The 11,646-nt window shown below is 46.3% G+C and overlaps 1 protein-coding gene across 1 annotated transcript; it reads right to left on the bottom strand.

Moving 5' to 3' along the window:
- Positions 1–466: 466 nt before the first annotated feature.
- On the bottom strand, positions 467–11,646 carry prdm15 (PR domain containing 15). The gene is made up of 24 exons (XM_076751383.1): positions 11,581–11,646; positions 10,955–10,994; positions 10,772–10,865; positions 10,488–10,641; positions 10,207–10,359; positions 9,747–9,855; positions 9,587–9,667; positions 9,104–9,313; positions 8,202–8,411; positions 8,003–8,097; positions 7,820–7,907; positions 7,576–7,743; positions 7,396–7,490; positions 7,142–7,273; positions 6,405–6,545; positions 5,413–5,576; positions 5,009–5,088; positions 4,390–4,509; positions 4,144–4,275; positions 3,854–3,937; positions 3,103–3,278; positions 2,916–2,996; positions 2,255–2,476; positions 467–1,539 (listed from the first exon to the last, which is right to left on the bottom strand). Exons 2-24 carry the CDS (start codon positions 10,983–10,985, stop codon positions 1,006–1,008), a joined length of 3,354 nt encoding a protein of 1,117 aa, XP_076607498.1. The 5' UTR covers positions 10,986–10,994; positions 11,581–11,646; the 3' UTR covers positions 467–1,005.

Below are 11,646 nucleotides of genomic sequence, written 5' to 3'. Positions count from 1 at the left end.
ACACACACACACACACACACACACACACACACACACACACACCACTTCAAATTCCATACACTTACATTCAGTTCCTGGAGATTTCCCCTCTGCATTCCCTCGTCCCTTAGCTTAACCTTAACCATCACAACTAAATGCCTATCCCCAAAACCTTACCCTACACCTAACCCTTAAAACCAAGTGTGAACCCTGAGGACCAGTCAAAATGTCCCCAGTCCCAAGTTGTAAAAGTAATTGGCTCTCACACACACACACACTACACACACGCAGTACTATCTGTAGGAAAGCCATAAGCTTCTGACTAAGAGGACAAACAGGCTTGCTGGTCTGAGATCTGAGGGGATCCAGGACAGATGGTCACACTGCTATAAACAAACCAAGAAAAACAGAAGCAGGAGCAGCAGAAAAACCCTGCTGACATGTTCCCCCTCGTGGGTCGTTATTTTCTATGAAGACAAACCAAAAGAACAATTTCAAAGAGGTATTTTGTTTAAAAATAACAGTACAAAAACTCTTCCAGTATTGTTTCCAGACAGTTCAACAATTACAGTTTACAGCATTGAAAAATAGCATTTCATGAGTGAGCCACTTTCAGAAAAATGCCAACTCTCACTTCACCTCGTAGAAGTGTTTTCACTGATGCGTCTTCTTTTCCAGGTTGGTACATTTTCATATTTTGTTTTTCAAGCAGCAGATTTAAGTTGAAAACATGCATGTTTTTAAAAGGCTGGTAAGGCATCTGAATATTCAACATGTTGCTTTGGTTTGAAATGTAAATCTTCCAGACGAGTGTCAGTGAATTTGGCTAAATGTACCAGTTCTCTCTTTTTTTTTTAAATATTATGTTAATTGTCAGCAGCCACTTTGTTTCATTCACTTTGTTGGGGCTGGAGAGGCATCTGGGTGACAGTGATCAAAGCTTTGTACAGTTTGATAAAATCTACTCTACAGTACGACAGAAAAACGTGTGGGAGCGTGAGGCGACCAGCACCTCCAGTCTCAGCTCTAGTAGCTGAACATCTGCTGTGCAGAGCCGCCTTGCTGCTGCGGGGCGGGCGGCTGGCTCTGGATGGGCCGGCCTGGCTCCGGGCCCTGATTCTGGGCTTCCTGACCCTCCTGAGCACCCTCCACCACAGGGGTGACCTGGCTGCCTTCAGCCACCGGTACAGGCCTCCAGGCCAGAGTCGGGGCCTCCAGCTGGTGGCCCATGGGGTTGACCAGAGTGGTTACGTTGATGAAGTGGGCGACTGACTGGGTCGCCGTGCCTCCGCCAGGGCCCACAGTCTCTGGGACGAGTTCGGCCGGCCTGTTGTGGAGCATGGCGGAGCCACTGACGGTGTCGAAGGTGACGGTGAGGATGGAGTTGTCCAGGGTGAGGGGCCGGTCGCTGGTGGTCAGGTGGCCCACGGCGACAGGCTGCAGGCTGGTGAACTGGGCGGGGGCGTGGCTGGTGATGGGCGTGACTGTGATGTTGGTCAGCCCCACTGAGCTGTTGGGTGACGAGGCTGAGGGAGCGTTGGGGTCAGCCAGGACCACCACCTGAAAAATTCAAAGAAATGCTTTTTGGGTTCCAACAAGTAGAAAAATTCAAATGCTTGATGGAAATTTGCTCTCAAGCCCAAATACTGTTTTAACTTTTTTTGGTAAATTTGAACTAGTATGTAAATCATATTTGTTTAAAGTAATACAAATATTGTAGTAACTGTTGGATAATGTTATGGATCCACAATATTAACATCTATTTAACTGTAATAACCTGCAAGCGTCATAACTTTACATTACTTTAACTGTCACTGAGATGCAACCCATCCATGATGATTTAATAATACTGACTGATAAAAGAATAACCCTAACTTAGAATTACTTCCAGACATTACAATATTAAATATATATATATATTTTTAATTTTGCTACAACTTATTTCCCTTTTCCTTCTGCAGTTTTACTGAATGTATTAATTTCTTGTTTACTTTGATTAGCTGCTGCAAAGGTGCCACATAGTGTCTTAAATCTCCATCATCTCTTATTATTATTATCTGTCACTTTATTAGTTATATTACATTTAGAGGGACATTTTATTACAGTTCTTGATCACAATGAACAAAACGGAGCAGAAGAAGGTGGAGAGGGAGCTTGCAGTCAAACAACAGGAGGAGCAACAAGCCAGGAGAGAGGCACACCCAACTGCTGCCTCTAAAACAACATACACAAATGTTTTTTTGACAATAAAACAATAACTTTTGTGAAAACCTACCTGTTGGATACTCTGCACAGCAGAGCTCGTCTCAGTCTCGTCCCCGACGATGACGGTGCTGAATTCCGCCATGGACTCATGCCTCGGCTCGGTGAAATCAACATATTCGTCCGACTCAGAAAGCTCCGGCTCAGCCTGAACTCTCTGCTTCTTCTTGGGGTGTCGGGTGGGCCGGCTGGGCCTCTCGTGAGCCATGCTGTCTTTTTCCAGGGTCAGAGTGGGCTGAAGAGGAAGGTGAAACTGTTCATGAGAACACATAAACGCTGACAGGGTTGGATTTGATTCATTTTGTCTTTCTGAAACGTGTCACAGGATGCATTCAATACCACGTGCAAAGTAATAGTAATACTAGGATAGATAGCTAGTAAGTGTACGCCTGCTTCATAGCTCATACTGTGAATCAAGAGGAACTTATATTGGCACTCTGACAGTTCCTCATTTAGTGTGCATTCAAACATACTAAAGTGCACCACAAGGAAGTTCAGAGCATGAGGAACATGATAGACAGCAGTGCCAGGCAACAACACCATTTTAGCATCTGATGGAAGCCACAGACTGTTTTCACACAGCTGGATTCTCTGCTCAGAGCTACTCCAAACAGTGTGTGAAACTGTGTATTTCTATACAACAATACTGCACTGTGAAAGAAGCGTGAGCAAACCTGCACAATGCTGATAGACGAATCGTTAATTGTTGGAGTTTCCTGAAGGTCATCAAACTCATCGATTCTTACAGACACCACCTGGAGGAGCAAAGGAGAACAACGACATTTCAACAGGTTTGACTTCTCAGCTGGCTGGTAAAACACAGACTGCGGATCGTCTCCTCGTATGGGTGCACGGACTCACCTCGGGGTGTTTGCGTCGTAGATGCCGGTTCATGGAAGCGCGAGTGGACACCTTGGTCCCACAGAGGTGACACGACTGGGCCTCCACCTTCTCATGAGTTAGGTGGACATGCTTCTGCAGCATGTACTCTGTCAGATACTTCTTATCACATGTTGCACATGTCCATGTCTTACCCACTGCAGTGAGAAAGAGGAAACGGGGTCAGTCCAGCATGCTGGATGCACTGATGTGAAGACTTTGCAACGTACTGGTGGGAGATTATCACATTTATGGTTTTAACCTTAAAATCTCTTTTCCCCTTTGACTGTGAACTTATGACAAGTGTTACCAAGCTAACTTTGTTAGCATTAGCATGCTGGCTAAGATGCCACTGTTAGACTTCATTGTGTTGATTACTCTTGTATTCAGTTAGATTTTTTACGTGTCTCATATATTTTTACTGTCTGTTGTCATTTCTCCCTCTTTTTTCCCAACCAATTCATCTTCTACCCGTCAACTTGTGTTTTACAGTAAACATGCCCTTTAATTTTCGAGTGGCTTTTCGGCCTTTTATTCTGGCTGCGTAATTTAGGCTGCAGAATCAGTTCTTGTCTAACCATAAACCACTCCTTTTTTTATGGCTCTGAACACAGAGAAAAAAAAAAAAAAAAAAAAATTACAGGCTTCCACATTCAGCTTGTAAGTGTCTTGAACTCGTCAGTGTAACAGACTGAGAGTGTGTTTCAGCCTGGTTTTATCACGAGATACTTGCCCGTGTGGATGAGCTTGTGTGTTTCTAGAGTCGTCCTCTCGCTGAAAGTCTTTCCGCACAGCTCACACATGAAGTCCTTTATACCTGCAGGCAAAATATCACAAGAATAAACATAGAGCAGAACAAACAGCAACACCATGTGCTTCAGTGAAGTTTGCACTGTCAAGGTCACGCAGGGTGAAACACACATGCAGCTATCACACGTGCGGTTATGTCAATTAATACTGAATGCACGAGTTTTTATTTGCCTACACCTTCTGTGAAACAGTAACACACACATTTAGACCCACCTGTATGTCTCTTGTAGTGCTTCAGCATGTTGACCTTTTGGGCAAACTTGCGGTTGCACTCCTTACACTCGTACTCTTTGATGCCCTTGTGAAGCTTCATGTGGTGCCGCAGAGCATGCTTGGTCTTCATGCCTGCACAGAAATACATTTACATTTACTAACGTGGCAATGATCCAGACATGAACTACTGCATGTTCAAAAAAATGCGGCGTGATGAGGAGTGTGATGCAGCAGCGAGAAACTGACCTTTCCCGCACTCTGCACACAGGAAGTCTCGAATATCATCGTGAACCCTGAGGTGCTCCTTCAGCATGTCCTTCCTCGCGAATGATTTGTTACACTTATCACAGCTGTGGCTCTTCACCCCTGGGTGATCAAACGAAAACACACACAGACACTCGATTACCATGTAAAATAAATCTAAATCTTATGTAATGCATATATGAGGCGTGCATAATTTTAAACACATATGACTATCAAACAAACAAACAGGAACTGCTAAAAGCTAATTCAGCATCACTTTGCCACCATGTAAAAACTATCCTACTCATGTCTCGTGCAACTTGCATGCAAGCAAGTCATGTAGGTTGATCTATTCCACATACTGAGTAAAAACCAAACAAAAAGACTCTTCCTGGATGCTAACGTTGTTTCTTTTGGCACAGTCAAGTCTTGAATCATTAATGAGCACGAGACGTTCATCCAGCCATAGAGAACAAAGGTTCCTGATGCCAAAACGAAGGAAAGCTAATGTGGCGGTGAAAGGTTTGAAGTCTAGAATGTCTGTTGGCTATGAACGGATTAAGAACATGACTTGACTTTGCCATCAGTGACTGTCACACAGAACCCCCCGGCCGTCGCTCACCCGTGTGGATGATCTTGTGCCTTTCTAGGTTACCAATACTGTTGAAGATTCGACCACAGATTTCACACGGATGGATGTACCTGCGTGACACATGAGCAGATTTGAAATGATTACAGTTGCTACTGCAGCTTGTTCATTTTATATTTCAGTTTCACTTTGACATGTCTCTTTCTGTTTCAAATCAGACCTTTTACTTTCAGTTATAATTTGAGCTCTTCTACATTCTGACCTGAATTTTATCAATAGTGATGACACTTCGTGGACAGATTAGCGACACATTGCTGATATTCAGCCACAGATGCATTCAAATTAACTCTCAAACACACTTGTTTCTTTTCACCTCCACCTCTTTTTTTGTGACAAGTATATATAATGATACAGAGAGGTGGAATATGCGGTCTTACTTCTGCACTGCGGGGTCAGGCAGCTGCTCTCTGTGGATAACCAGGTGAGCGTTGTACGTGGCCTTCAGTGCGAAGCGTCGGTTACAGATGGCGCAGCCGTAGCCCCTCTCTTTGTGCTGCTCCATGATGTGCTTCAGGTACTCTCTGCCCTTTGCAAATGACAGCTGGAGACACAGAAGTAGAGAGTCAATTTGAGTGAGATTGTGAGTGAAAAATAAAGTGATTGGCAAAATAACATTTAATCAATGAAATAACGGCACATCTCCTGTGATCGAGCCAGCGTCCCTCTGGAACAGACACGGCTCAGTCAGTTCGTCCACACCATTGTGTACCAGATAAAAGGAGATGCATTCTGTTTCTGCCATTTAGAAGCCGACAGCAAATTCTCGGCACGTGAACTCCTCAGCAACAACGCACAACACTCTCTCCAGCAGTTGTCATGACAATGACAACAATCGGGACTATAAAACCACATTCATGTGGAGACAGGATCGCTGTGAACGATCTCCAGCTGCACTGTATATTCAACATCGCTAACAAATGACTGATCAACAGATGTATCCTAAAATAGAAATGTTTCACTCTCTAACATATTGTAGCCTGTTCATAGACAAAGTGTGGCAGCGGTCCTCAGCTGCATCTGTGCACGGGCATCACATTTATCCGTTTGTCTCTAGAGTCTGGACGTTCAAGTAACAAAAAACTGATCGAATTGATTTAGGCCTAATTAGCCAATTACTGTTTAATATTTTCTTACAAATGTTACCTGTGTGAGCCTACATTGACGTGGTTAGGTTAACGCGGTCTGGACTTGTTTATTAGATGAGCTCATCCTTTGCCTGCAGTGCAACGTATCCTCAGAGGGGACGTTTAGAACATGGCTCTGTTTGCTCAGCACGTGTCAGGAATGCCACCCTAACTACACCAATGTATCTCCTAATACTACTCCTCATACTATGGTCCGTCGCCATGCCTGTCAGGACAAAGCTTACTTGACATTTCTTGCAGTTGTACTTGTGGTGCTCAGGATCTTCCTCCTCTTCATCCTCGTCTGATTCGTCGCTGCCACCTGCTGAAATGCCAATCTTCTTGATGAAGCCCTCTCTCTCCTGTTCATCCATCAAAGCTATGTCCTGGAACAGAAATGACTAAACTCAATGACAGCTAAGATGCAGAGGGGGTGTCAAAACCAAGGTGCTATTGAATAAACACAGTGACATCTACCACTGTCTCCCTTTAGTCTTATCCAGTGTGGCTAAACACACACATCACTACTCTTCCTCTGTAGCCTGGACCGGCTGGTAGCAAAGTTTACTTACATTTAACTATTACATTACATTCTCATTGGCTGACCGAAGCCTGTAAATGCAAAGTGTCATGGTAGTTGACGAGCAATGGAATGAGAGGAAGGTTTTTAATTCAGAGCATACACAGGCCCAGGCTTGTAAAAACTGCTGCATCTGAAATCTACATCTACTTTGTCTGCACAAATACGTACAAACACAGCAGCTGCTGAGAGCTGCTCTCACTCCATTTTAAGATAAAAAAGCAGCCATATTTTGGACGTGTTTCGGAGAAGCAACATGAACTTGAAACCCCTCAAACTTTCTTCTTCTGTGACCCCCATGCCTGTGCCTCATCACTTGAATGAGGTACATCGGCAAGAAAAGACGCTAAAGAAACGAGGCTGTTAAATGTGAGCGGGGAAAAATCCTGCACACTGTCTCACCTTGAAGTGGACATGAATGTGATCTCGAAGGACGTCCACGCGGAAGAACTTGCGAGCGCATATCTCGCAGGTGTACTTCTTATCACCGTGAGTCAACAGATGCTTGTTCATGTTACTCCTGCAGGAGAACACCTGTGCACACAAACACACACACACACGTCACTGATGAAGTACCTCTGGACTACTTTCCTCCAGGATTCCTGGACCTGCTGCCATTCGTGGCATTAATCTCTGCAGCAGTGCAGAGGGCTCACCTTGCCACAGATGGGACAGGGTGACGGCTCCTTCCTGTACTTGGTCCCTTCCTCTCCATTGGCCTCCAGCTCCTCTCTCTTCATGTGCTTTGGTCCTGTGCAGATGCATCGCAGTTTCAGTTCAGCGAAGAGTTTAAAGCTTTAACGTGTAAGAATGAACTGTCCTCCACTGCGACTCACCCACACCGTGCCTCCTGTGGTGCTCCTGCATCACGTCTTTGCGGTAGAACATCTTGTTGCAGATTTCGCAGGAATAGAGCTTCTCGCCGTGCTTCTTCTTGTGCTTGGAAAGGTTACTGTTGGTGGAGAAGAACCGCGAGCAGATATCGCACTGGAACGTCTTGTCGTCTGGAGGGAGAAGATGACGGGGTGAGGAATGTGATCAGGGAAGGGAAAGAAAACAGACAAAAAAGACGACCCCTACCTGTCCGGCAGTTGTGGAACTTTAAGGCATTTTCCAGGCGAAAGGATTTCTCACATGTGTTGCATTTATATTTGTACTCCTGGTCAGGCTGTTGGGAGCACATAAGAAGAAGATCACATATAAACACCTTAAGCAACAGGGCAGGTAAAAACTCCTGAGGTAACAATCTGGAGTTTTACTCACCATGTTCTTGCTGTGCTTATAAGAGATATGCTGCTTTAGACTCTCCTTGCGGCTGAACAACTTGTCACATTCATCACATTTGAACAGCTTATCACCTGGGAGAATATGCAAGAAGGGACCCATCAATGCTCAACATCAACTGTCTGAGAAAGAGATGATGATTTCAAATCTGTGCCTCAACTCTCTCATCTCCACGCACCGTGTGATCGGATGTGTCGGTTAAGGTTGCTGCTGTTCTGGAAGACCTTGTTGCAGAGGGAGCAGCGGTACACCCTCTTGTGCTCTCTGGCTTTGTGTCTCTTCAGGACAGCCCCACTGTCTGGAGGGCTCAGCAGGCTGCTGCTCTCTGCTGCTGTTGCTGCCGCCTCCGAGGCCACCGGCGCCGAGCTCTGCGTCAGGGGCTTCACATCTGCACACATCAGGACTCCAGTGTCAAAGAGAAATCTACGATATATGCAGCAAATGACTGGTGATGTGGACTGACTAGTTTTGCAGGTGTTTGGGTCAGAAACCAAAGTAGTCTCTGAAAGGGAAGTAGCAAAGTATTGATTTATTGGTGATAGATTAAATATAAGATGCTGGAATTCTGCACTACAGGAATGATTCAATTTCATGAAGCGGCTCCATCACCCACTACCTCAGTTAGGTTACTGTAACTGCAACATTTTCCCAGAATGCCATCAAACCTCTGCAGAATGTGCCTGCAGAAACACGGTGATGGCGTCGCACAGACAGTGTAGTGACAGCTCAGACACTAATTCTTTTCCAGGTGGAGGAGAGAAGTGAGAGCTGTGTCTGTAACTGGGTGTGGCCGCCTCGTGCTGCGAAATGCACCCACAGTGGAAAAACTAGTATTTTCGCTTTACCTATGATGAATGTCTGACTGTACGTCTGCTGAATGTCAGCACAGGATAGTGAGCGTCCTTTCGTTGACTGACACAAATCCTGATGATGACAGCAACGATGTCATGATGTCTCAACATGACGTCGAGTGACTTCTTCACAAACTGCAAAGTGTATTGCACAGAACTTCTTTAACACTGTTCTTCTGTGCTGTAGGCTGGACCTTTCCGCTCAGTCTGACTGGCTTTCCTTTCTCACCTTTGGTTTTGCTTGCAGCGGCTGGAGCTCCCTGCTTGCGTCCCTTAGCTCTCCTCCCTCGGCCGTGCCCCCTCTTGGGGCCCGGTTGAGCCGCAGGGGGGTTGTCCTCCTCGTCATCGGGGCAGACCAGGCTCTCCTCTTGGGGCAGGAGCGGGTCGACTGGAAGCACGGTTACTGTCTTCCCCTCATTGAGATGACTCAGCATGTTGCCTGTGATCAACAGGGAAGCAGGGGACTCAGGGCGTCTAACCATGACACAGCACTTCCCCAGCTTAGAGATGTTTTGAAGGGGTAAACAGCCTGACTTCCGCTCCTGTTTGGACTCACTGGGGAGAAAATCAACTGTAGCCTACAAAGTAATGCAGTTTAAAGCTGAAATCAAACCAGGACATGACCCTAACCTTGGCCTCCCCCTTAATGAAAGAAGAGAACATTTCTGAGATGTACTTAACAGGAGGTGATGGATGTTTCCAACGATCTTACCTGCACTATCTTCTTCAGCCACTGGGGGCATGTGGGCTTCAGTTTTCTCTGAGGTCTCTGTTTTAGCAGACGACTTCATATCTGAGTAAAAAACACAAGACCTAACTCACGCTGTTGCCATGGCAGCTTACTGCAACACTGGTGCTGTAATGTCATCTACCTGCTGGAGGTGGTGGTGGCTGAAGTGGGGACTTAAGCATGGGTTTCTCCATCCTCTTGGCATAGAAAGCTCCGTACCAGACCCTCAGCTCCGTCCCTGGCAGCACATCCTGGGAGACAAACAGCAGGGGCACAAAGGAAGAACACACCAAATGAACGAACCACAGGACGCCATGAACCCCTGAAACCCCGCACAACCACAGCGGCTTATCATATGACCATTCACGTACACTGGGCATGCATGTGCTGGTGTTTGGTGTTGCAGTAACAGCGTGATAAAATGCAGAGTTTAACTAAGAACAGCTGGTAGCAGCAGCATTTCCAAAAGTATTTGTTTAATGGCTTCTAAAAAGCTGGAGTAGTGTGGATGCTCGGCGTGAACGTATCAAAGGTTATGTGTTTTTAAATGAAAACGTGTTAGTGTGGCTGTAGAGGGTCACGCTGAGGAATCATATGCATACCTGGGAAGTGTTGAAGTACACGTCATCGTCCTGCTGGTATGCTGTCAGATTCTGGTGTTTGTAATCAGCGGCAGGTCGGACAAGCATCATCCAGTTGCAGTCTTCTTCGCTGCTGGAGTCAAAGCACACCACCACGCCATCCCTCTGGAAGATCTGCTCATTGAAGGATCGAGGACAAGAAAGGAAGCTGAAAATTATCACATCTGTCGATTTCTGATACAACAGCATATCAAGCCTGTCTTCTCTACGAGTACACTTGGTCTGGATTCATCAGGCTGCACCTTCAGAGGAAACGCTCCTTCCTTCTCCAGGTGGGGGACCCTCTTCGCTTCAAACGGCCCAAATCGGGTCCTCTTGACCAGACGGTGCAGGACAAACACCCCCTCCTCCCCGTCAGCCACCTGTCTGATCTCCAGACTGTTTGGCAAAGATGACCTGATCCATGACATGGACAACTTAGTACGACAACAACACACTAATTCTAACATAATCAGATCGATGGACGTGTGAAATCACTGGTCTGAATGCAGCCAGTGAGGTTTAGACACTTTGAGCTGTCACTCACCGGGCCCGGCTCAGGACGAAGGAGTCCTGGACGGTCACCAGCGGTCCCAGCTCAGGACACTCAGAGTCATGGTACTGGGCACAGTCCTCACACCCTACAACACAAACACACACATCATCACACCTGTCATTACAGCCCAGTGTCACACTTTGTCAACACAGTAAGTGCTGGATTCATACTCACAGATGAGCTCATCTGGCGTCTGCTCAGCCATTATGTCAACCTACAAACAGAGGGAAAGATAGTTTTTATCATGTCATTAACAGGAAGCAAAGATCAGGACAGCAGGGAGGTGACCAGCAGCCAGAGTGTCTGAGAAAAACCTACATTTATATGAAGGAGCTACTTTTTGAGAATGTGACTGAACTTCCCAGCTTGCATACACATTTATCATGGGACACTTCAGCCGTGTTGAATGCATCAGACCTCCCTGATGAGCAGCACTCTATCATGACGACATGAACTGTTTGGGCTGAAAGCGATACAGCTGGAATATGCTCATTAACGTATGCAGTCTGGCCAGGAGATGGGATCCAGGATTTGAGTCGTTCCCAAACTCTAGCCGGGTTTTAACTCCGATCTGAGCGGCCCCTCTTCGGTAAAATGTAACAAAGAACAGTCGGCATGGCGGATGGACCGGAGACGCAAACCACCAAACCGGAGTCGATGCTCTTCAACGCCATGCAGTCAGCAGCGGAGGCGGCTCAGGGAAGCCCGGAGCGAAGCGGACAAACCAGCTGCAGCTTGACTACACAGCTGCGCCGCCGTTCGCCGGAAAATCGATGGATATTTATGGAGAAACACGTTACCTTTTCTGCAAAAGACCCTTCATTTATCGAATCCTGACTCCGGGTTCCAATCCGCTCCAGAAACGG

The sequence above is a fragment of the Chaetodon auriga genome, chromosome 15 (genome assembly GCF_051107435.1).
Source record: "Chaetodon auriga isolate fChaAug3 chromosome 15, fChaAug3.hap1, whole genome shotgun sequence".
NCBI lineage: Eukaryota > Metazoa > Chordata > Actinopteri > Chaetodontiformes > Chaetodontidae > Chaetodon > Chaetodon auriga.
This window is presented reverse-complemented; position numbering and strand designations above follow the sequence as displayed.